Source organism: Anoplolepis gracilipes, chromosome 14 (assembly GCF_047496725.1).
Source record: "Anoplolepis gracilipes chromosome 14, ASM4749672v1, whole genome shotgun sequence".
Classification (NCBI taxonomy): domain Eukaryota; kingdom Metazoa; phylum Arthropoda; class Insecta; order Hymenoptera; family Formicidae; genus Anoplolepis; species Anoplolepis gracilipes.
In genome coordinates this window covers 1,514,240-1,540,754 of record NC_132983.1, presented here as the reverse complement: position 1 = coordinate 1,540,754, position 26,515 = coordinate 1,514,240, and the positions used below count along the sequence as shown (strand labels likewise).

General features: G+C 33.0%; 3 protein-coding genes and 2 long non-coding RNA genes across 18 annotated transcripts in view; 2 read left to right on the top strand and 3 right to left on the bottom strand.

Annotated features, from left to right (window-relative positions):
• Positions 1–98: 98 nt before the first annotated feature.
• LOC140673534 (glycine dehydrogenase (decarboxylating), mitochondrial) lies at positions 99–5,907 on the top strand. Of its 4 annotated transcripts, XM_072906507.1 has the most exons (10): positions 99–607; positions 707–785; positions 2,129–2,264; positions 2,353–2,743; positions 2,880–3,400; positions 3,491–3,773; positions 3,847–4,496; positions 4,572–5,035; positions 5,118–5,263; positions 5,335–5,907. In XM_072906507.1, exons 1-10 carry the CDS (start codon positions 404–406, stop codon positions 5,443–5,445), a joined length of 2,985 nt encoding a protein of 994 aa, XP_072762608.1. In that variant the 5' UTR covers positions 99–403; the 3' UTR covers positions 5,446–5,907. The 4 variants fall into 4 exon arrangements, with proteins under 4 accessions (XP_072762608.1, XP_072762610.1, XP_072762611.1 ...); XM_072906509.1 differs by lacking the exons at positions 99–607; positions 707–785 and adding an exon at positions 940–1,225; XM_072906510.1 differs by lacking the exons at positions 99–607; positions 707–785 and adding an exon at positions 1,602–1,736.
• A 134-nt stretch (positions 5,908–6,041) lies between these two features.
• LOC140673536 (uncharacterized) lies at positions 6,042–8,766 on the bottom strand. 6 transcript variants are annotated; one of them, XM_072906516.1, is made up of 6 exons: positions 8,626–8,717; positions 7,912–8,065; positions 7,295–7,836; positions 7,162–7,237; positions 6,892–7,077; positions 6,042–6,599 (listed from the first exon to the last, which is right to left on the bottom strand). In XM_072906516.1, the coding sequence occupies exons 2-6, from the start codon at positions 7,922–7,924 to the stop codon at positions 6,187–6,189; spliced, it is 1,230 nt and encodes a 409-aa protein (XP_072762617.1). In that variant the 5' UTR covers positions 7,925–8,065; positions 8,626–8,717; the 3' UTR covers positions 6,042–6,186. The 6 variants fall into 6 exon arrangements, with proteins under 6 accessions (XP_072762617.1, XP_072762616.1, XP_072762619.1 ...); XM_072906515.1 differs by having other exon boundaries at positions 8,184–8,691; XM_072906518.1 differs by having other exon boundaries at positions 7,295–7,830; positions 8,184–8,691.
• Positions 8,767–10,233: 1,467 nt separating this feature from the next.
• On the bottom strand, positions 10,234–12,731 carry LOC140673499 (uncharacterized). 3 transcript variants are annotated; one of them, XR_012048066.1, is made up of 6 exons: positions 12,533–12,731; positions 12,212–12,379; positions 11,882–11,993; positions 11,655–11,780; positions 11,091–11,223; positions 10,234–10,680 (listed from the first exon to the last, which is right to left on the bottom strand). It is a non-coding gene; the product is annotated as an uncharacterized lncRNA (long non-coding RNA). The 3 variants fall into 3 exon arrangements; XR_012048067.1 differs by lacking the exon at positions 11,091–11,223 and having other exon boundaries at positions 10,241–10,680; positions 12,578–12,724; XR_012048065.1 differs by lacking the exon at positions 11,091–11,223 and having other exon boundaries at positions 10,242–10,680; positions 12,533–12,723.
• Positions 12,732–13,061: 330 nt separating this feature from the next.
• Positions 13,062–26,515, top strand: part of LOC140673179 (uncharacterized) — a 173,185-nt gene continuing 159,731 nt past the window's right edge. For all 4 annotated transcript variants that reach the window (XR_012048017.1, XR_012048019.1, XR_012048018.1 and 1 more), the window contains exons 1-4: positions 13,062–13,120; positions 13,733–13,913; positions 14,302–14,404; positions 14,603–14,682. This is a non-coding gene — a long non-coding RNA (uncharacterized lncRNA). The remainder of the gene's footprint in view (positions 13,121–13,732; positions 13,914–14,301; positions 14,405–14,602; positions 14,683–26,515) is intronic.
• Positions 15,575–16,842, bottom strand: LOC140673162 (U3 small nucleolar ribonucleoprotein protein IMP4). Its single transcript, XM_072905868.1, has one exon. The coding sequence runs from the start codon at positions 16,735–16,737 to the stop codon at positions 15,799–15,801; it is 939 nt and encodes a 312-aa protein (XP_072761969.1). The 5' UTR covers positions 16,738–16,842; the 3' UTR covers positions 15,575–15,798.

Sequence of the window (26,515 nt, the reverse complement as noted above, 5' to 3'; positions counted from 1 at the left end):
CTATTATTTTCGTATAATTAAATATGTGATAAATTATAAGCAGGTCAACTAAAATTAATGCTGAAAAACCTTGTGTTTTGCACAAACGTTGGAATCAAACACAAGGTTTGAAAAAAACATCTGTTTCGATGGAAGAATTCTACATTAGATCAAACATTGAGAGATATAATTGCGAAAATAATTTTTCAATATTGTACAAGCTAAAGTTAAAGGTCAAGCTGTGTAATCAAGAATTGTGACATACGATCTCCCGATATACTGTGTGACTGTACGATATCAATATATACTCGGTATAAAATCTTCGTCAAGTTCATAACATTTCTTAGTTATGTGAAGATCCTCCAGTATAGCAAATCGTTTATCGCTAACGTTTCTCTACGCGATCTCTTTTTAAAGAGTTACAATGCAGTACACTTTAAAGGTAGCACGATACTCGAGACTTCTAAATAAACATAATATCGTGGCTCAACATGCTCGTGGATTGCGATTGAGTAATTTACGGAAGAATCTCGATAAATTAATCCCGCGAAAAGAGGAATTTCAAACAAGGCACATCGGACCCAGGGAACATGAGCAGGTGGAAATGTTGAGATTAATTGGATTTAAGGTGACGTATATACCTTTGAAATTTTTTTATTCAATAAGAAAAAGATGTTTGTATTTAATTAGTCGTGGATTAATTTTATTTGACAACTCGTTATTGCAGAGTCTTGATGAATTAACGGAAGCGGCAGTACCGGCTAAAATTCTTCACAAAGGAGGTTTAAATCTCGATGAGCCAGTTAGTGAGTAATGTGTCCTCTTAATTAGTATATTTAAATTATTTAAATCAATTAAATTAAATTAAATTTTACTAAAACACAATTAGACATCTCATTAATTTGAAATGAAATGATGGGGGAGGAGGAATCTTTTTGTTCCTTGCTTGCAAAGTTACCTTGAGTTTTGTTTGGGATAAAACAATTGTTTTTTTTTTCCTTATTTTTTTAAGATTATCGTCATTCTGTAGAAACGTGACAAGTCACGAGACTTTACGATTTGACTCGACCTAAAATTGATAACCTTCGATTTATCGTTATCTGAGGTCACAGTTCAATCTCGTGCGTCCGCCTAGCATTCACGTGATTTCAAATAGAATGAAAGTTTTTGTCATTGCATAGATTTAATCTGATTTTGAAATAGCACATGTGTATATAATCAGAGTTGGGAAAATTATTTTATAAAAGTAACTCGTTACTGTTATCGGTTTTTTTCTAAAATATAACTCGTTACTAATTTTAAAGAGTAACTCATTACCGTTATCGTTACAATAATTTGCGTTACTTTTTTTGTATACAATACAAACTTTACATAAAAATTATTTTAATACAAGATCAAATTTTTACACTAAATATTAAAAATTGTTAAACATTATTTTACATTAAAGTAATGATATAATTTTGATAGTGCTATTGATATAGCATGTAATAGTTTTGATAATAATAAATTATTTTAAATAAGACAAAAAAGTGTAAACAAGCTTTCTTAAATACTTTTAGATTTTGTAAATGTAAATAAAATAATTTTTTTATTGTTAGTTTACTTTCAATACATTTGTAAATATAGTCAAAATCACTTTCTTCACGTGTTTTCATTTTTTTTTATTTTAAAATTTTAACACGATACAATAATTTTCATAATATCGAATTCTTGTCTAATCATTGAATTATCTGTCTACTTAAATATTTGTTTACAAAGTAAGAAATACATACTAGAAAGAGATTCAGCAGTTTTTATGTGATATTGCATTTCAATACTCTTATCAATTTCTAAGTTCAAATTTGAAGACATGTGCTGTTTGGAAAGTAACGATAAAAGTAACTGTTAATTTCGTTACTCGTTATCGAAAAATGTAACGAAGTTACCTTTTTCGTTACAAAATTTGTAACGCCGTTACAGTTACCGAAAAAAATCCTGTAACAGTAACGACGTTACAAGTAACGCGTTATTTCCCAACTCTGTATATATAACACTATATTTTCTTCATCGTATCAAATTCTAACTTATATTACTTATAACGAAATGATGATATACAGAGTTTTGAATTACTGTGGAAGATGAAATTAATACGAATGAATTAATTCTGCAGCCGAGTACAATCTGATGAAGCAGGTCACCGAAATTTCAGAGAAGAATGAAATATGGCGCTCTTACATAGGTATGGGGTACCATAATTGCTGCGTGCCACACCCAATCATGCGCAACATCTTCGAAAATCCAGGATGGTAAATTGTGCTAGAATAAAACCGATAAATGAATTTAAATGTATATAAAAAAAATATTGTCTAAATAATCTGTTGTATCCTATCTCAGGACGACGCAGTACACTCCTTATCAGCCGGAGATCGCGCAAGGACGACTGGAAAGCTTATTGAATTACCAAACCATGATATGCGACTTCACGGGGATGGAAGTGGCGAACGCCTCCCTCTTGGATGAAGGGACAGCAGCAGCGGAGGCCCTGGCGCTCGCGTGCAGACATAATAAGAGAAAAAAATTGTTCGTCTCCGATCAAGTGCATCCGCAGACCATTAGTGTGATAGCAACGCGCGCTGCTTCCTTAGGTTTAACGTTGAAAATTGGAGACGTGTTCAAAGTCGACACCAATGGGAAGGATATCGCCGGGATTCTTGTGCAATATCCCGACACCACAGGCTGCATACACGATTTCGACGACGTTGTCAAAAAGGCGCATGCTAATGGGGTAAAATGATTATTATCTAGAAACACATATAATACAGAGGAATAAAAATACTCGTGTAAATACTTTTTACAAAAAAATGGTATCACACATATTATATGGCTATGATCGCAATTTAACAATTTGTATTGCATTCCAGACACTCGTCTGTGCAGCTACTGACTTACTGGCGTTAGCTGTACTTCAACCGCCGAGTGAATTCGACGTCGATATATGCGTGGGCACGAGTCAACGTTTCGGGGTACCTCTCGGATACGGTGGACCTCACGCTGCGTTCTTCGCGTGTCGACAGAAGCTGGTGCGATTAATGCCCGGTCGAATGGTAGGCGTTACGAAAGATTTCGACGGCCGGGAAGCCTACCGGTTGGCCCTGCAAACACGCGAGCAACACATCAGACGGGACAAGGCTACCAGTAATATCTGTACCGCACAAGCCTTGCTGGCCAACATGTCCGCAATGTACGCCGTGTATCATGGTTCTCAAGGAATACATGACATCGCGAGCAGAGTGCACAATTTGACGTTGACCTTGGCCAGAGGTTTGGAAGTAACTGGGAACACGATAAGCAACATGTACTTTTTTGATACTATTAAAGTGTCGCCAAAAATTTCTGCGCAGACAGTAAAAGAGAATGCGAGCAGAGCTAAAATAAATTTAAGGTTTGTGTGCTCTCTTCTTAATATATGAAATAATTTTAATTTATACTTTATAATTTTATCAAAGAGATTTTATCGAACGAAAATTTGCAGATATTACAGTGACGGAACCGTTGGAATATCCCTCGATGAAACTACAACGATAGAAGACGTGAATGATCTTTATAAAGTATTTTCTGCGAACCTCACAGTTGACGATGTTATCAAGGATGAAGACTTCTTTGCGAGAAGTTTGGACAAGTCAGACTTCCATCGTACAATTTCATATTTGCAGCATCCTGTCTTCAATAGCTACCATTCCGAGACCAAGATAGTTAGATATATGAAATCTCTGGAAAACAAGGATGTGTCTCTTGTACATAGCATGATTCCACTGGTAAGCGGCTGTAATTTTATAAAAATAATATGTTCCAGTGTAATTTAACGATTAACATCAACGTTTGTATCAGGGTTCTTGTACGATGAAACTAAACTCAACGACTGAGATGATGCCGTGCAGTTTGAAAGGTCTCACGGACATGCACCCTTTTGCTCCTCCCGAGCAGGCTAAAGGATATCAACAACTGTTTGCTGAATTGGAGCGTGATCTGTGCGCGATCACCGGTTACGATGGTATCAGTTTCCAACCAAACAGTGGGGCACAGGGTGAATACGCTGGTTTGAGAGCCATACAGTGTTATCACGAATCTAAGGATGAAAAGCACCGGCAAGTATGTTTAATTCCGGTATCTGCACACGGCACGAATCCCGCGTCCGCCCAAATGGCGGGGATGCAGGTGGAGCCAATTTTTGTGTGTAAGGATGGCTCTGTTGATATGACGCACCTATCAGAGATGATCGACAAATATCGAGACACGTTATCATGCCTGATGATCACATATCCATCGACAAATGGAGTATTTGAGGAGACAATCGGCGACATATGTAACATGGTGCACGGTGCCGGTGCTCAGGTATACCTGGACGGTGCCAATATGAATGCTCAAGTTGGCTTGTGTCGACCCGGTGATTATGGCAGCGACGTGTCACATCTCAACTTGCACAAGACGTTCTGCATTCCTCACGGAGGTGGTGGACCCGGTATGGGCCCCATTGGAGTGTAAGTAACGTTCATCTAAATCTTGAAGAGTTTTGCGTCAAATTATACATGTATGTATATAATTTAATTTTACAGAAAGCGACATCTTATACCTTTTCTGCCAAATCATCCGGTAATAAATTGTTCTGGTAATGTCAACGGTGATATAAAGAATCTTGGTACTGTGTCGGCTGCGCCCTTCGGATCGTCTGTTATTTTACCAATTTCGTGGGCCTACATAAAGATGATGGGCTCGAAAGGCTTGCGTAAAGCTACACAAGTGGCCATTCTCAATGCTAATTACATGAGTAAGAGGCTGGAGAAGTATTACAACACGTTGTACAAAGGTGAAACCGGACTGATTGCACATGAATTCATTTTGGACATAAGGGACTTGAAGAAAACTGCCAATATCGAGGCCGTTGATATCGCGAAGAGATTGATGGATTATGGTTTTCATGCACCGACCATGAGCTGGCCTGTAGCTGGCACCTTAATGATCGAACCGACTGAATCCGAGGATAAGACTGAATTGGATAGATTTTGCGATTCTCTCATTTGTAAGTTAAAACAAAAAACTTTTTGAATGCTGTGCTTAAAACAATATAAAATTAATATTTTTGTCATTATTTCTTTTGACAGCTATAAGAAAAGAGATTGCGGACATCGAAGAAGGAAAATTAGATATTGAAAAAAACCCTTTGAAGATGGCACCTCACTCACAAGAACAAGTAATAGCCACCGAATGGAATCGAGGATATTCACGAGAGTTAGGGGCTTTTCCCGCTGTAAATATCTCTTAATTATTTCATCTAATCGAATAGTTACTGCGATTACAGAATTTTATCTTATTTTTTAGCCATTCGTCAAAGGAAGCAACAAGATATGGCCAAGCGTAGGAAGAATAGATGATATATACGGTGATAAAAATCTATTTTGTACATGTCCGCCTATTTTACCAGAACAATAATGTTGTAATATTATTTTTATATGTCACATGTACAGTTAGTTGTAATAAGATTTAAATATTCAAATTTCAACAAAACGAAAATGCTCTAATAAATTCGATATAAAAATTCAAGTAGAAAGTGGACTAATAAGAACCACGAATTATGTAAAAATCTTTAATTTCAATAATACACTTTGGTCCTTTTTCAAATCAAATTCATGTATTTTGACTTTTAGTTTTCATCAACTTTCCTCTTTAGAAAAAAAGGAACTTGGAATTAATTTCGTTGTCTTAATGGTTGGAATTAATAGGAAATTTATGTTTATAAAATTTTTATAATTTGGATTACTAATGACGATTCAAAGAAAGGACTGAAACGTTCAGTAGCATTAAAGATTTTTACATAATATAGTTGTGCCTATTTCTGTGGCTCTTATTAACCCACTTCCTCTATTTGTAAAATTTTATATTTAAATATTTATTTTAATTTTGTACAATATATTATTTATATAGGAAATATAATGCTATTTTACACTTGCAAATGATATATTATTTATATAAAACATAATGTACTATTTCTTTACATTTAAGAAAATAGAATGACAATCAGTGTTAAAAATTCAAACTTCTAGTAAATAAATGGTAAAATACATCTCCATTTTTGTTTTCACGCTTATAATCTACTTATTTTTATCTAATTTCATACATATATTTACAGAATTACCGATCTTTTCGTTATCTTTCACATATTTTGTACATGTATTATAGACCAGGCATAAGATAAGCAATGTTATCGAGCATTTGGGAAAGTGTTTCTGGTTTAGCTCCGTTAGTTTCCGGTAATTGTTGCGTTAAACAAATTAATGGACCTAAGGCACAGAGCAACGAGTCCAATAGAACCGAAAGACTACCAGAGACGGCTATTTGACCATCGTGTTCCTTTAAACGTTCCCCAATGATCGTCAGACTTTCGCCGAGCAGTTTGAGATGAGCCGCAACATCAATCGGCTGGGTTCCAATCACCTTGTACATTCCCGTGCCTATTACCGGTTCATTAACCAGATCTTTACCGGTGCGATTTGACGGTGGCGAGATTGGGATATTCCCGACAACAGACGGCACGCCGAGTTGGATAGTCTTTTTCGCAGAAGCAGCCTTCGTTTCTTTCCCATTACCTGAAATGCATACGAGAATAATTTATTAACATCGTACTGCTTACATTTAAATAGAACGCATGCATGCCACATAAAAAAAAATAGAAAAAATTTTTTTTAATCACTACCAAGATCATAAAGGGCGGATATATATTCGGTTCAATAAATATTTTTGGATAATGCAGATGCACATGAAGAAGGCAAAGTACATAAATTACTACTATTACTAGTATTACCACTACTACTACTATTACTACACAACATGACACAAATGGTACATTGCTTATATACATAAGGAACTAAACAAACCCACCAATTTTATTAATGAATTTTTTTCGCGAGGCGGGTGGTGGCATTTTCCAGATAGGCTCATCTTTACTCGCTGGTAAAGTATGAGGTTTTGCTGCTAGGCGCTTTGCGCGCCTGCGCCAATTATATTTTTCCAGATGTGGCACTGTAGCCCACAGCTCGCCTAATCGCTTAGAAATTGCCGCAAAATCTACAAAAAGCAACAGTCAATAAACAACATAAAAGTTGCATGCGTTTGTATCTGTATAAAAAAGAATAAATATAACTTAAATACCCATGTAAGGAGATTGTTCTAACAGTTCTTGTCTAATTTTCTTTGCCCATAGCATGTAAGCGGTAAATCTCGTCTTCTAAAAATATCAAAAAATTAAGGCCATTCTTTGGTATCGCTCTTCATTAGTACATACCCCTTTGTCTTTGCGCTGTGCCTTCGTTTTGCCTATAATTTTCCCATCCTTAATAATCAACTTTTTCTTACATTTTTCAAGCATATATAAACTATTTGCTTGCGATGGTGTTTCCTGACCTGATGGTGGCTCTAGTTTCCTAAAGCCAGTTTCTCTATCATCGATCATAAGTGGGTCTACTTCATTGTCGCTTCCAGATTCCATGCTATATCTCTCATCCTCATTTATCCCAGAGGGATCATCAGATTCTGAACCCGATGACTCATTATCAGATAAGGATTCCACCTTGAGCCTTTGTTGCACATGATTGGAGCCTGAATTTTTCCTTTGTCGCCCACCAATCTGGCTGGATTGGGTGGGCAATATTTGCTGTTGCTGCTGTTGTACTTCATACTGATCTAAGAGTTGCGGTGTTTGTAACTGTTGCGCCTTCTGTCGCTTGAGTTTGTTTTCCGTAAGATCATCGGGGGACTCAAAGTCGACTAGCTTAGAAGACTTCTTCCTTACACGGCCACTGCGAGAGATACCCGTGACCTCTAGATCTGAAAGATAAAGCAGACTGCACCTTGCCAAACAAAAGAAAGGGTCTAATATACTTTGCAATAGCTAATAACTACCAGGCTTAAACATCTATAGAGTCAGGATAGAGGCACAGTATAGAAACACTACTTTTATGCAGGCTACGACGTATCAGCTACTAAAGGTGTGGGCAGCCAGTTGCGGTATAACTTGGAGATATCTTTTTTTCTTGTGGAAATTCTGTATTATATCCTTATAAAAGACAGTTATTCAATTACTCAAGTGTTTTATAGAAAATAGTAATAGCCAGATGAATGAAAATTTGAGAATATTACAAATATTTCTACATTTCTCATTTGAGTACACTTACTTTTGACACAAGTCCATAGATTGAACAAAGATGCGAGAAAATTTAAGCAATGTATAAAGAAATATGCATTATAATTTAAAAAGATTGAAAAAAAGCTCGTCGCACGATCCGGGATTTCGCGAAAATTTTTATAATTTAATCACAAATATTTCGGCGCCAAAGCGCCTATAACATCTGACATACATATATATTGTACATATATATATTATACATGTGTCTGTATATATATATATATATATATATGTGTGTGTGTGTGTGTGTGTGTGTGTATGTGTGTGTAACGCACCAAGTCTCGCAACCGAATATCGCCGGAGAAAAACTCCGAGGATTTTCTAGCAACGCGCGTAAATATTCATGCGATTCACCGCAAGCGACACCAGTTGAGCAAGCAAAAATCAAGAATCCGATGCAGGCGCGAGAGTAAGGAGAAGCCGATCCTCACCGTCGCTCTTCTGCGTGCGTGGTTTCGACGATCCGTACATATCCATAGCGTCGCTCCGCCACCGTGACGTCTCAACGCGGGCGCCGCTCTCGCGACGCGAACAGACGTAGTGGGATTTCGCGGGCTTGAGTTCAAAGCTCGGGTTCATCGCGCGACGTTCAATCGCGTCGGCGACCGGTGATTTTGAGTAAACGCGTTCGACTGACAACGCGAACGAGCCACCTGACTCTTCGTTCGCACGTCGCGGTAAAGCGGACCGAGTCACCTTTATTTATTTACGACGTATTTTCGAAAACAATTGCCACGCACGCTTCGCGCCCGAGACGCGACACGTGCGCAGGCGCAGCGCGCGATATTTTGAATAATCGTCGCACGCACCAGTTCTGAGAGATGTGAGGTTTATATTTCTGGCGAAAGTTTTATACACTCGGTGCTCCTGATTTTATAGTGTTTCTGAGTGAATCAAGTTTAATCGCTACTATTAAAATTAATATTATTTATATTCTTATTTCATTCTGTCTTATTTTGTTTTAATTGATTCTATTCAATTCACCACCCTTTTATTCTATTCTATATTTCATTATAGATTCTTATTTTATATTATTTTATTTTTTCCAAGTATTATCTAATTCCATATAAATCTTACTTCATTCTTATTTCATTCTGTTTTATTTAATTATATATATTCATTATATAATATTTAATTATATATTAATCCAATTGATTTATTTTACTTTATTTTATTTTTTATTATTTTTACCACTAAAATAAATATTATTTTATTCTATAATTCGTTTTATTTAATTATATATTAATTATATTTAATTTATTTTAATGTGTTAAAAATAATATTTATTTTAAGATATTTTATTTTATTTCATCTATGATAATTCTTCTTATATAAAGTATTTCGATACTAGAAATGTGTGATAAAAATATATTTATCTAAACAAACCATATATAAATGCGAAATATTTAAAATAAGTTTTTTATTCATTTGATCCACTTTTAATTATATTAATTTAACAACACAATTTCTATTGTTTTTTAATATTACTTCTACGATCTAATAATTATGTAAGGTAAATGATAAGAGATAAATAAATATATACATAAAAATTGAATGATGAATTAAAAGTTAGAGCTCATAATTAAATATTAAAAACATAATAAATTATAATTAAATATTAAAAACATAATTTTGCATATAAAATCAACGACTAAATTATACGCGTTGATTTCAATTTAACACACAATAAGGAATCTTCCTATATACTTTTTAAATGTATTGAAAAAAATACAGCCTTTTTTAACCGATATTAAATATCTGATTGCCTTTCTTATCCTCATCATGACATGCTTTTAATTATCCCTGAGATAAAAAAGTTTGACCTAAGAATTTTTTAATATTTAATGACACAAGTTCCTATTCATGTCAATTTAAATAAGATGTGGATATTATATAATCACATATTTTAAGCAATATTAATTTTAAAAGAGTATTATATAATACAACTAATTATTAATAAATGGAAACAATAAGATTCTATAAAACATAGCTAAAATATTAATTATGCACGTTTCATAATTTAAAGAATGATATCTTTTGTAACTTTTTTTGAAATGAGAAATTTTTAAAGTAGATCAAATGTTTTAGAAATTCTTGTATCCAGACACAAACAGAAGAAATATTTAGATTTTAGATCCATTTTTATTAAATTTATGATGAAATACATACTTTTGGTACTTCTCATCAGATTAATTATAATTTTTCACAAGATCAATATTTAAGATAAATATAAATTTTTTTTTATGGTATGCATTGTATTATATTAATATGAAGCTTTGATATCATTCTATGTCAATAACAAAACGTCGGCATCGCGAACACGGAACAAATCGCGATGTATTTAATTTGTAAATAAGTCATAATTAGATATTTTAATAATTTTAATATTAATATTTATATCACGTCTTCATGAAACCAAACGATTTTCTTGATTCTCTTATCTCCTGATTTTCCTTTTTTCATTTTTTGATAAGATTTCAGAGATTCTGTAAAAAGATAAGATATAAATAATTTATTCTATTACATATTGTGCAAAATGTTGTTGTGCATGTTAAATTATTACTGTTTCTAATTACATTTAGATTAATTTTTTGATGATATAATTATTATATGTATAATATATTGTAATGATATACAAAGTATCTCAGAGGTATTTAATTTATCATTAATTTATAGATTCTTTAACTAATTTAGAGTTTATTTTTCCATAGTACAAATCTCAAGCAAAATTATTGTTTTATTTTTTATTTCTAATTGTTAATATAACATCACTTTGTCTCTTAAATTTTTAATTATACATAATAATTATATACAATAAATATATATATAAAAAATTATATATAATTGTACAAAAGCAAACTTTGAAAATTGAAAGAAATTCTAAGAAATGTTTTACAAATTATCATAGTTTGAGATGACATCAAATAAATGATTAGATTATCCAAAAAAGGAAATTGAAGAATATCAAAATTAGTATTTTCAAAAGAGGATCACAAACTCTTTGAAGCATCCAATTTATTCCTGCAACACTGTTATACATATATAATATTAATGTCAAATATGCAAGTTGAATTAAAAATTGATAATTTTTTTTTAATTCTAATACATTTATTATAACTAAAATCAAACACAGGAATCTAAAAACATTTTTGAAATTATATTTTTATTTTGTTTTTGGATATACTACTATTTATATTTTCTGCTATAATTTGTTATTGAGTTAAATTGATTCTAGAATATAAGTTCTGTTAGCAAGCTTTATTTTTTATTTTGGAATTATTAAGTTATAAACTTTAACAATTAATTTATTTTTTATTTTATATAACACCTGCTTATTTTTTATGAAAACATGTTTTTAAGTTTAAACTAATTTATTTAAAACAGAAAAACTTTACTTTTTATAAACTTATTCTGTTTTCTGCAAAACTTTATATAATTACCAAGTATTTTTATGACTCACCTCTAATAATAATGATGATTTTATCTCTAATGGATGTTGAGTATGATAAAACTGACAGTAATGTACATTCTGAACATTTGCTGATATCTGTAGACAATGTATAACAATTGTCTATGATCTGTACATCTGTATAAATAGAATTATAAAATATATTTTTATATCTATTTATTAAATATAAAACATAGAATTTGTTTAAAATAAAATCTGTTATACTATATTATGCTCACTTCATATCATGTATATAATTCCTATAAGTACATCAATGGCTTCATATTTGCTGAATAACACTATATCATATTTGATTTTTGTACAAATTCTTCTTGGATCACATAAATATTCCTGCACAATATAAAATATACAGATAAATCTAAATTTTCAAGTATTATAATAATTTATCAAGTATTTTAATTAATAAATTTTACATTGTGCTTATTTTTAAATCTCTATAGCTAAAATCTATAAAAGTCAAAACAGTTTAACTGATTATTGTATATATCATGAGTTTAATTATTTAGACAATTGATTTAATTGTTAATTGTAAATAATAATAAGATTACCTCTAAGTGTCAGTATAGTTGCATTATCAATGCTTTCTCAAATTTTTCTTCTAAAAGAAAAGACTGAATACAGAGTTGTAGTCGAAGGATATTCTTGACAAAGTCAAGTTGAATATAATAAAATTGACATTATTTAATTATCACAGTGAGATATCCCATGCTCTCCACCTATAAGTACAAGACATTGTCAAAACATAGTATTTTTATATTCGAATAAATAAAAAATAAAATGAAAAAAGAAATAAGAAAGAATGTGCTTTCTTTATCTAGATTTAATTATTAAAATAAAAGTGAATAGATAAAAAGAATCGTTTCACATACATAAATATGAATGTCAAGATAAACATGGTACAGGTTAGAATCTACCTCAAGTTTATTCATCAAGCATCCTTTCAACCTTGCAAATAAAATATCCGGGTTCTCGTATATCGTCCAATTCTCATGAATCATCACTTTCAAGCTGTTTTTTTTTTTTTTTTTTTTTTTGTTAGAAATATTTGCGACAATCATGACAAGTACCTACAAGGGAAAGGTTACTATGTTCTTCATCATGTGATATGAGCTGAAGACAACTAGAAAAAATCAGAGATCTCTAAAATTCGAATATGTATATAATGTTTAACAAATCTTTCCATTTTCAAGCAGTTTTAAAGGAAGAATATTAATTATCGATGCTTGGTATCATGCCATTTGTATAAATACCTGAAATGATTTTGAATCTTCGCGCCAAATTGTCGAGAATTACTCGGCGATTTTCGCTAGATTTCGTGCAATCTCATCGACTTGATTGGCCGATATTACTACTGCAAGCTTGACCAATCAGGACCTCTCCCGCTTTCTTCTTCCTCTTTCCGCGCGGGAACGCAGCATCGGATGTGCAGACTGCGAGTTACGAAAATATCCGCACAGGTAAATCATATAAAATAGTAATTAGATAGGATTATTCGCTGTAATATTATTTTTTGTAATAAATTATGAGTGTTTAATAGTTTAATAGCATATCAGTCCAGAATTATAAGAAGTCAAGCGCGAATTTTTCGGGTCTTTTATCGTAGCCATTTTCTCAATATTTATACATTTATGAACGGATATATATATATATATATATATATATTTATAATCGAATTTAATGTCATTTTTATCGAGAATTTGTTTAAAAATCCTGCTTAGGAATTAATTGCGGAGTATATCTTATTAGGTTAATTATGCGAATTGCAACAGTTTTCGAAATACAATCGCGAAAAATATCACGCCAAAAAAGTATCACGGTGTACAAGATTAATGAATATCAATCCACGCCATTGCCTTAATTAATTCGATAATAAATTTATCGCGGCGATAACCATTGAAGAAAAATTTTGCATTTACTTCAATAGGTATTATCGATGTGATAGGAATTTTTATATATACCATTTTTTTACGATTTAGATATTATTTACAATAATTATCATGTATTAAAATCATATTTTAATAAATACGGTGTTTGCAATTGTTTTTAATTTGTTAAAATCGCCATTACAGGCATGCAAGGACATGAGATGTCTCTGGAGACATCGCGAGCGATCCTGAGATATCGCCAACTTCGCGAGTTTCTTTCGCGTCACTTTCCCGCCACAATTGACGTGACGTCATTCCGGAGTCGGTAATGGACATCGCGAGTGCGGGACGAATCCACTCCGATCGCGACGCATTTAATTGATGGGTAAGAGATATAATTCGTAATTACTATCATATCTTAACAATTCTTTCGACTGCGTAGCATGTAAATCCGTTGTTTGACAATATGTTACATATATTATTTGACGCGCAATCACATTGTTGTTATTCGCACCTCGATGTCGAACGCGCGGCATCGCGTTAACTTTTGAGACGCAATCGCATAAAGTATCACGTCGATCTTGATGTACAAATAATTAGTATCAATTAGTATACCGCGTTAATTACCGATAATCGAATTTATTTGATTAATAAACAATTAAATGTAAAAAACGTGACGACGGCTGTTTATCGAGGAAAATATATCGCGCCCTCATTCATTATATTAGATGTGATTAATGTACACGTAATTGTAATTGTTTTTTTTTCTTTAGAGTGTTCGTGAAAAGGAAATACGCAGGAAAAATAATGATAAAATAAGAGAACCACAAAGAGGACCCGGAACGGCATCAAGCGACGATAGAGCAATCACATGAGGTGCATAATTTATTATTTATATATTATTAGTTGGAAAAATTTTAATAAATGGACAATTTAAATGCACACAATATTTAGTTTTCGAGATGTGAAATATAGTCTGAACACTTGCTTCAAATAGATAGATACATTAAATTATATTAATTTATATTATATAATTAATATTAAATAATATATAGATATTTACGTATTTTACAGATCAACGCCAAGTACAACTCACAATCAGTTTTTGCACATCATTCCAGGGAGTTTAAGCTACTTTCTATTTTAATTACAAGGTAAGAAATTTGTGAAAATTATGAGATATATATGTATGTATATATATATATGTGTGTGTGTGTTATATATATATATATATATATATATATATATATATATATATATATATAGTATTTATAAAGTAACAAATATTAGAAACAAATAAAAAATCTATTAATATTATTATGACATTTTATATCAACATTTAAAAATTAGCATTTAAATTTGCAATATCTAATAGAAAATATAATAGTAACTTCTTATTTATTATTTGTTTTTCAAAATTACTTGATATAAGAAGCCATTATTTATTTAAAAATATTAAAAATTATATTTTAAAAGAATATAGATATATTATTAATATATACACATTATAAATTGTGCCAAAATGGACATTAGATATAGACAATTAGAATAAATTGAGTGAAAGATTTAATCTTGGAATACATGTGACTATTCATCAATGTACATACAAAGATGCATACACAAATAAATATATATATATATATGTATCTGTATGTAAATGTTATATATAAAATAATTATCAAAAAGAATATTGAATAATTAGTGACAAGTAGTGACAAATATAGCTGACGCTAATTGTGTGTAATATGAAATATTTTCTGTATCAAAATTACATGAAAAAGAAAGAGAGATTACTGCTACATGTGTGAACAGATGTAAAATATAAATCCAATTTTGTATTATAATTTCTATATTAGATTATTATTTTTATAATTTGCTAACAAAAGCTAACAGTAATTTTGTCACACTTCTTCACATATATAGTCAATAATTTATAATTTATATTATCGATACATGTTTTTGCATTAGCAGTGATTATATATAATTGATATAATTGATTATATATAAATCATCAAATAATATTGAAGTAGAAACTTTAATAAATCATCCATGATTATTTTATATTCATTATGCACTATTTTTTTTACACTTTATTAATTTTTATATACTTTATTACACTCTAAATGAGTATATTTGATATATATAGTATTATATGTACAAAAAACTTTTATTAAGCATATAAAAGTTACTTCTATTACAAATATAAAAATATTAATATAGCATAATTAAAATCTGTCACAACTAAATAGTTGGTTATTAGTACAATTAAATTAAATGCTATCTTCTTGCTGCCAACCATCTTCATCGGATAGAAATCTCCTTTTATGAGTTGTATTCATATAAGGTCTCAAAGCCCATTCTGTGTCAGCCGATGATTCAGTGTCCAGAGTTCCCAATTTGATCTCGTACAGCTTCATTTGAAAACGTGGTCCAACTTCTGTCATTTCAACATCTTTCCCATGTACCTTTTTATACGTGTGATGACGAAAGCATATATAATCATCGTGATTAGCAAAACTTATTACTCTCTTGCTATCTTCCTTCGGTACAGGAAACAAGTATTTTAGAATGTTCATCACTCTCACTCCTAGTTTCGTCTTGAAGTTGTGGAATACCAGATGCGGATACTGCTCTGACATCGTGCCAATGTCAGGTATATCGTGTCGCATTATGACACCGGACAGTGTAAAGTAGGCAGTCGGCCCGTACGGCAGATGGCATATCACCAGAGTGTCGGGAATGCCTCGGTGCTCGTGCACGATGATGAAGTCCGTGACGTCATTGGCACGGCAGGCGTGGATCAGTTGCTTCATCTCGTAGTTACCGCGATTCATGCGCTGCGAGTTGGGAAATATCAGACGCAGCTCTTTGGCGAACATCTTCAACCGGGAACTGGGATCGCGGGACGTCGTGATGACGATCTTCGGGTCCTCCACGCCGGCCCAGCGGTACTCGTCGTCCTCATGGTTGGCCACGGCACCACCACCCATCTCCGTGCCCATGGCCACGGCCATCTGCGGCCCGGCATCCTCCCATTCGATTTTCCTTTGCACGTGCAACGCGCTTTTCCTCAGATCCGGGTGAATCGGAACGTTCTCCTCCAAGTTGCGCTTAAGCTTGTCTTTCTTCTCCTGAATACCCTTCACCTTATCTTGCACGGATTTTCTGTAGAGATATTCCCTACGCAATCGTGCCTGCCTTCGCAACATGTTTGCCGTTGGAGATTACGATCAAATCTTGTCAAACTTTTCACAATTTTTGCGTCTCGAGCTGCGCGTTCACCCACATGACTTGTAGGGTTGTGTTAGGTTATGTTTATGGCGCCACGTGCCACGTGCTTCGTTCACGCACGCAGCGGCAACATTTGTATGTTGCAGTTTTTCAGGCGCTAAAATTTCTTTATTCAAAATTTCTTTATATTTTTTCATACTTTTTTATATTTTAGGATAGATGTAGACATATACGTGGAAAGAAATTAGAAGTAGAAAAAACGCAAAAAAGAAAGAAAGAAAACAATATATTTAACCTTTTAATTAAATAAATTTTTAAAAGATTACATTTTATAATTATATTGATATAGATTGAATTATATTTAATATTGATTACAAATTCATAGAATATATATAGTTATTAAAAATTGATATAACAGTGATAGATCTGATTTTATTGTTTATATAATATATTTAATTTATTTTATAATAGCGGAAATAAAAAAGAATGAATGTAAGAAATATATTTTCATGAAAATCCAATATATGAATATATACATTATAACATCTTCAATGTATCTTATAAACATTGTTTATAACGCCTTTTCTGTTTCCTTAAAAATAAAATTTTAAAGGATTATAAATTCTATTTGCTTTATATATTCGTTTAAATATCGTGATTGTTTAATTTTGCAGAATTTAAAATTTTAATTAAACAATATTTTACAGAATATCCTTTACTTTGTGTATACAATCGATAAAGAAAGAAATTAAATATAGTTGAAACTAATAAATTTAAACGCTGGCCGAATTGTGTTAATTATGTAAAATTATATAATTAATTAGTTTATATTTTATAAATATAATTTTCGAATATTTCTTTGTCTATTTAAACTCTGTTTAATGTTTAACTTTTTTTATGTAAACTCTCTTCCAGCGAGAGGTTTTAAATTATTTTTATCATATCATCCATATATCATTTATTTATCACATATAATCACATATATACTTTAAAAAATTTTTTTTTAACAACAATTTCTTTAAATTGTAATTAGAGAAGAGAAGTTTATTTTCTTTCGTCATAAATTGGATAATAAAAAAGTTAATAAAACATTTATACACCTATAAATTTATTTGCACAATTTTTTTGTATTTTGTTTGATAATAAATTAATAGATATACTCTATTACTAATTGACTTATATTCTTTTCAATTTGATAAGTTTATGTAAAAAATCAATTAAAAGATTGTTTTAAAAACCTTTTATTTAAGAAAGTTCTGATTATGATTGTTTATGAAATTTTTTAGACGCGCTTTATAAATATTTTGCGGATTTTTGTGTGTTCTTTTTGCATACGTTGCAACGTGTACTTTACAAGAAAATGCATTTGAGAAAATCAACCCGTTTCCCCCACACTCACGGTATGTTCGACTTGGATGTGTTATTTTGTGCAACCACCTGAGCGTGGGCAATCACGCATGAAAGTAACAATGAATAGCATCGAAATAGGCGGATAGAAGGCCAGACCGGTGATTTTGTCCGGTGCGTTCGAGCACCTGTGTATGCATGTATGCGTACGTGTATGTCTCCGCGTGTATACACGTGTACAGTTCACCAGAGTCCACGCCTTGGGCATCCTCTTCCGCATTTCACGTCATGAAAAAAAAGAAAAATTCCAAACTATCTGTCGATTATATATATATATATATATATATATATATATATATATATATACAATATATACAGAGTAAAGGATATTTTGCAAAGTATTTTATTGTTTGATTAAATTTTAAATTTTTCTGCAAAATTGCAATTGACAATCTAAGTAAATATATATTATATATATGTGTGTATTTATAAAGCAAATAGGATTTATACACTTTAAAATTATATTTTTAAGGTAACAGAAAATGCGCCATAAAAATTCGTGTATAAGATACACTGCAAGATGCTAATGTACATATTTAATTCTGCATTCTCGTGAAAATATATTCCTTTCATCCATTTTTTGCTATTATAAAGTAGACTCGATCAAATATATCATAGAAATAATATAAAGAACAGGATTTGTTATTGTTATATCAATTTTAATGATTATTATATTCTATGAATTAATGATTATATATATTTTATGAATTTTAATGATTATATTCTATAAATTTGTAATCAATAATAAGTATAATTATAAAAATTTTTTAAAATTTAAAAAGTTACATGTATTTGACGAAGAAAATTACATGCATTTTTACAGAAATAAAGTTTATATTTTTAATTTTATAAATGGAATAGTTAGAAAGACTTATTATCTTATCTTTCATTTACAATATATTTTAATTTGTAATTTCACAATTAACTGCGACATTTAATGTTAAAAACTTTCGAAAAGTTAGTTTAAAAGATATGAAAGCCTCTCTATATAATAATGAACCACGATATCTCTAGCTCCGATTTAATGTGAATAAAATGCCATCGAGCGTGTAAAATTTTTCGTGTACCGAGAAATTCGATTCGCGTCATGCATTTTCCGCAACAACGTGTATATAACAACGGTGGGACGCGTCGAGCGATGCCGCGGTTCGGTTCGTATTATAGCAATTCAATAATAAATTGTAGAACGGCTCGGTCGCCGCATTATGCGGCGGTAATCACAGTAATAAGCAGTTCTAAAAGTAACGTAAGTACGTTGTAGGTAGTAACAAGTGGGGGAGGGGGGAAAGCCGTAATCTCGAGGGATGCCCCGATGTCCGGTGGGGAGGCAAGAGAGGAGAGAAATCGAGAGAGCTGAAACGAAGGGAAAAGGGGGGATGGAGATGAAAGACAGAAAGAGAGAGAGAGAGAGAGAGAGAGAGAGAGAGAGAGAGAGAGAGAGAGAGAGAGAGAGAGAGAGAGAGAGAGAGAGAGAGAGAGAGAGAGAGAGAGAGAGAGAGCCCATGGGCGTCATCCGCACTGCGTTTGTGAATCGGCATAATTTACAGCCCCGTTCGGACAAATTGAGCGCGTTTATGCAAAAGGGGCGACATAAAGCACGCGATCGACGTGAGGACGCGATTGCGGCAGAAACCGGCCGTCACTTTTCCTTCCGGCAAAGGAAGCGTTTTACTCTCCATTACTCGCTCGCCGATGATTTCGCCAAATCGACGTCGACAATTCATGATCGTCCTCATCGAAGCTTTCGCAATTTGTCTTGCTCGGTCCGTTGCATGTCACTCGACGTCTTCAAAGACGCACGATCGCCTGGTTCAATCAGATGCTTCTCAACTTTACATTAATGTGTTTTTGAGTAAGAAAAGAGATTGCACACAGGCTGAAGATTTATTATAAAAAAACATTCATAGCTCCGAGTTTGTGGATATTATTATACAACGCGCCCACGATTTACGTCATTTTTATATTATATTAGTAGGTTTATCTATTAATATTCTATTAATTATCTTAATTATTTAGGATTTTTTTAGCAGCTTTTGTGCGAGCGCAATTCTTATTCGATGAGTTGGTGGAAATATTGTATTTTTGTCCAAGAATTTTTTTATTTCATTTGTAAGTGTAACGAAGGGGCTGGAATATTACAGAATATTTCAGAGTGTCTCTGGAAAAACATGGAATATTTGAAATTCTCAGGGATTTTTTGTACCTCGAAAAGTCCGGAATTTCTCATGGAATTTTATTGGAAATTAAAAAAATTCTTTTCGATAATATTATTTTTATTATAATTTTTTGTGTTAAAAATTTAAATGTTACGCAAATAATTATGTTTATCTTACGAAAGTTGCTTAGTTTTTCAGTACATTTTTTTGTAAATCTAACACTTGAAACTTAAGTGGCTTTTTATTTTTTCTTCGAGTGAAAAGCATTAGAGAACGCTTACAATAAAAAACTTATTTTAGAGAAAGTTGCATTAAAAAAATTTTTTTTAATATTCCGTTTACTTGGAATTTTGAACAAAAATACCTAGAAAGTCCGAGAATTTTTAAGGAATTTTTTTACAAAATTTGAGTAGACACCCTGATATTCGTCGGACGGCAAGTCGCGCGTATGTACGCCTATGAGACGGTTATACGGAGACTACGTTGTACGTATACGTTAAGCCAACATCTAATTCGATAACTGGCGAAAATAATAACGTAGCGATCTGTTGCGTTCGCGGCGCGCAATCATCCGTTTCGGTACCGGGTGTCCGCGGAGAACTACAAGACTTATAAGGCACTTCTTCCGAGGATATTTTATTGCTCGTACAAGCGTAATAATCGCTACCACCTGCTCTATACGAATACGAAAAATCCTTTCGATTCACAGCGAGTGAAGAAATACTTATTATTAGTAAACAGGTTCGTGCTTCAAGATGTCTACTTAAATTTTGTAAAAAAAACTTCCCTGAAAATTTCCTGAGTATTTTGTTCAAAATCCCAGGCGAAAAGCATACTTTAAAAATTCTGTGATACAACTTTTCTCTAAAATAAATTTTTTTATTGCACGCATTTTCTAAAATTTTTTATTCGAAGGAAAAACGTAGAACGTCTTAAGTTTCAAGCGCTAGATTTATAAATGAAAAACAAACTAAAATAGCTTTCATAAGGTAAGCATTTTTCACTTGTATATAATTTTATTTTTTCTATCATTAAAAATTATAAAAAAATATATACTGCATTTAATATATATTATTAAGATATTGAATATATAAATAAAAATAGATATTTATAATATATTTTAAACACATAATTTGCTTGGCTTGTTGACAATCTGAGTAAAATTATCAGAGAGAATTTTTGAAAAAAATTCCCTGAATTTCCAATTCGTATAAAAGAAGTTTTTGAAAATTCTAGGTTTTTCATGTTTTTCCAGAGAGTAGATACTGGTGTTTAATTTCTACATTTCACTACAGTGGAGAAAATCGGTAGATTTACAGAAGTTAAAATATACACGAAATGAAAGATGAAATAAGATCTGCAAGATCCTCAACTTTCTTGACGAAGGATGAAACGTCAAACAATCCACATCGATTTTTAATCCTCGAATCCCGAGTGTACCTTCGGGATAGCCAGGTCCGATCCGGTCGTTTGAAATAAATCAGATAATTTTTCCGACGTGCTCGAGGAAGGAGAACGGTAGCGATTTATAACGAGACGAGACTGTTGACTACCTCGGTAGCACGGATGACGCTTATTAAAAGTTTCGGCTCGAGTCAAACTGCACATACAAGGCATCGATCTTCCTCCCCCCCCCCCCCCGTTCTTCCCGCACACAAACGCGATATATATGTATACTCTCTGCCTTGTTACCCGTCCACGAGAAATACCGAACAGTTTAATAAGCAAGAGCGGTGGCAACGATATACCGCGATACAAGATACCACGGGGACCATCCATCACGCGACGCGAATCGCCATTACGCTCCTCTCCAAAGTTTCGACCGGTCGAGATCGGCTCTGTGCGTCTCTTACGAGAGTTCGTCTCTCGAAACTCGCGTCATCGCCGGACATTAATCCAGAGGAGACTCGTCTCGATCTTTAAATTCCTTTAAAATTACGATGACATCCCTCCCCCCCTTCCCCCCCCCACCCCCCCGCCGATCATCGTCGCGTCGCGCCAGGCATTATAAAATTAAGGTCTTATAAAATTGTCGCGAATAGAGGGGGAGAAAAAAAATTAAAAAAAAAAAAGATTGTTAAATTTATCGCGGCTGTTTTAACGCGCCGGCGATAACGAAAGCTTAGGTCGGCCGACTCGCCATCGACCCGCCGTCACATCCTGGCCGAGGAGGTCGCGTGCAAAAAATACGTTAATTCCGCGTAGCTTGCATGACCGTGCAAATAAATAAAACGGCAAACACACATCGCGCGGCCACATGCCGCTCTCTGTACCGTATTTTATATTTTATCCGGTACGAATGATTGATTGCGCTCCGCTACCGGGCTACTGCGAGTCCCACGGACACGATAGCATCTCGCGAAATGCCCTCCTGGGTTGGTGTTGTCCCCCTCCCTCTCCCCTTTCCCCCTTTCCCCTCGATTCCCCTCCTCGGCGACTGTACTTGTCGTTTCACGCATTGTTTATTATTGTCCGATGGTTTTATCACGATCGTTAGTATATATATATATATATATATATATATATATATATATATATATATATAAATGTATATATGTATGTGGGAAAATCGACGCGGGAGGAAAAAACGCGGGGGATAACGATTCCTTTACCGACGCGCTTCCGGCGTGTGAGAAAAGACAAGGCTTACGAATGGAATATTGTCGCGCGATTGCGAAAATATGACACGTGACGTATTATTTCGCACGTTATTAGGTAACGAATACGAATTAGATCATGAAACTTAAATTTAATTAATTATTTAGTAGGTTGAATTAAATTTAATTTTTTTAAAGACTTTAGATAGTCGAAACGGAAATGTCACGTCATGATGGAATAATTAAAAAAAATTTTTTTGACGTTTATACGTAATAACATTCTTCTAAAATTGTCTCGACTTTTTTATTCAGTAACGAATTTATCACGAAGAAAAAGAAACGCGATATACAACATATGTATGTACAATCAAAGCTCCTTATTCGCAGATTTTGCTAAAATATCGCGATTATGGATATGATAAAAAAGAAGTATAGAAATATAGGGGACGCGTTCCGAGAAAAGTAAAAATTAAGGAAAATATTATTTAAAAAAGTGGTTTTTTTCAAGCTAACAATCAAACACATAACTGATATTTTAATATGATTGCATAATATCTTTATACGTTACTATATAAAAATTGTGAAAATATTGGACGGATGATTAGAAATTGGTTTAAAAAATTTGATAATTTTTTCTTATTTTGCAACTCTTTGCAGACTCCTGAATTCAAGCTTATATTCGACCATTGTTTTCTGTATCGTTCTTTGGAAAATCAGACTTCCCTCTATTGAAGGATTAATTTTCCTGAGAAATTCACAAAGAATATATTGAAACTTTGATAAAAGAAGTATAGAAGTATAGGGAACGCGTTCCGAGAAAATTAAAAATTAAGAAAAATATTATTAAAAAAAATGGTTTTTTCAAGCTAACGATCAAACACATAACTGATATTTAATATGATTGCATAATGTCTTCATACGTTACTAAAAATTGTGAAAATATTGGACGGATGATTAGAAATTGGTTTAAAAAATTTGATAATTTTTTCTTATTTTGCAACTCTTTGCAGACTCCTGAATTCAAGCTTATATTCGACCATTGCTTTCTGTATCGTTCTTTTGAAAATCAGACTTCTCTCTATTGAAGGATCAATTTTCATGAGAAATTCACAAAGAATAGTATTGAAACTTTGAATACGGAATTTTCTGGAAAATTCGTGAATAGAAAGAATGATTACAAATTTTTACTCCATGAGTACCAAAAACGCGAATAACTTTGACTACATGCTTGAAAGGGAGATAATCGCGCAACTATGTGCCCCTATTGTGATGTGAACCGAAAAAGTTGTCGGGATTTTTGGCATGAAACGGAGTAAAAGAGAAAACACAACGATCCTTATATACGCGAAGAAGATAGTAATTACAGAAGCGGGACTGAAAACGCGGGGCTCCATCAGACCCTGCGAGGCACGATCCTCGATAAGTATAGTTGTTTCAGGATTGCGTCGATGCTCTCCTCTACTCCCGCTATCTCATTTTATTGGTACAGGTTATGTGAAAAATTTATTGGCTCCGACAGTGAGCGCTGACGTACCTTCGGTGAACGGATACGATCGACAAGTTTTGCCATTTTTCTTCTTCTGGTCCTGAAAATTTTGAAAATTTTATTCGTAAAAGTTTCTGCCTAAAACTTGAAAAATATATCACGCGAGTCAGGAATGCATTGACATTGTCTGAATTATTCAGGATAAATTATTATAAATTGAATTAATAATGTATAATATATTAAATTTAAATTTGAATAATTATTTAGGTTGAATTAAATTTAATTTTTTAGACTTTAGATAGTCGAAACGGAAATGTCACGTCATGATTGAATAATTAAAAAAATCCTTTTCTGACATTTTTATACGTGATAACATTTTTTTTAAATTGACTTTTTAATTCATCGATATACATTGAGGAACTTTTAGCTAAATATTAAACAGTCGATCTATAACGTCCATTCATCAAATGTTACTTAATTATATCACGGCTGGGGCAGATAATTATCGTTTCTAGGGAAGATTCCCGCGACGGGGATATACAGGTGTGCGCGAGCAAAAAATACAAATAAGTTATTGCCTAGAAATTTTTTACCAAGAGAGAACATCATCAAATTGCATCTAGCTGGTGTCTCGGTTGCATCGTGCTCTTCCATTTCTTCGGTGAACGGACTCGATCACCGCATAACGGCTACCCCATTATTATCTTCCGATACAGTTTTGCCTCATTTTTCCCCATCCCCCGCCTCCTTCTGCCCTCTTTTTCTGTTATTTCATGTTTATCCCTTCTTTGCGTTTCTCTGCTCGCCGATGCACAGAAAGAAGTTTGCACTCTCTCTCCCGCGCGATTATGACGATACAATTAAAAATCTACAAAGTATTCTTAAATAAATAAATGCGCATATTTAATCGATCTATCGATTAATCGACGTAGAAAGTTCTGACGAGACGGATTGCGTGCAATTGCAAGCGACATCAATAGCGACGAGAATCGATAGCGCGAATCGCTCGGAGCGTGTTTGACGGTAGAAAGTTTGATGCGAGATAACGTCAGATACACGCGTTGCTGAATTCCTTGACAACCTGGACGCTTTCGTCCAGGGATCAAAGGCGAGAGACGCGCGCTTCGGGCGAGGGGATAATAACGATCGCGGCGTAATTCGCGTCGCGAGAGTATAGGCTCCGTTATTATTATTATCGGGTAATGTGCGGGTCCCCCGTGGTGGAGTGCAAGTATTGATGTCCCGGCACAAAACCGTTTCAGCCACTTCCTAGGCGTCGTGCTACCCTGACCCGCGGCCTGCCAGGAATCAATGACAAATCCAAGCGTGCCCCTACGCCTTTCATCTATTCGGATCGATGAGCGCGCCGATTGATCGTTCTCAAATTTTTATGTCTCTTCACACTGTTGGCATAGCTCTCCATTAGAACAGCTGATATTGACAGTTCGTTATTCATTTGGCTTAGAGATGGACAGATTCGATTTGATCTCGCTTTATTTTATATTTTCGGCGATGGCGATCAGTGACATCGATGACGGGAATTTTGATTAGTAATATGTGTATTTAACTGTCTTTCTCTCTCTCTCTCTCTCTCTCTCTATGAGTCGAAACTCCATGCATTTTATGCATCTAATATCTAGCTGCAGTTTGCAGACTTTCTCAACAGATGACTCTACTTGTACATCTTTCGACAGTGCATATTCTTCTAATATATATAATACGATATCCATTTATTTAATAGATGCATTTCAGAGTGTAATATTTTTTTTACAAATCCGTTATATATTAATTTTTTTAAGACTTAAAAAAAATTAAATTATTTTTATATATTTTTATACAATTATATATTTTTCCGATAACTAGCGGTGAAAAGATTTGAGACAGCTGTTTATTTTATACACATGTATTCGAAAGTGCATATTTTTTTATAAATCCATTATATTGATTTTTAAAGATCTTTAAAAAAATCAAATCAAATTTACACGATTATACATTATATTTTTTCGATAACTAGCGGTGAAAAATCCATGTTTATATTGATATTACGAGGTCGAACTTTTTAGGCAACTAATTTCAAAATCTAATCTTTATACATACAATATTCGATTAT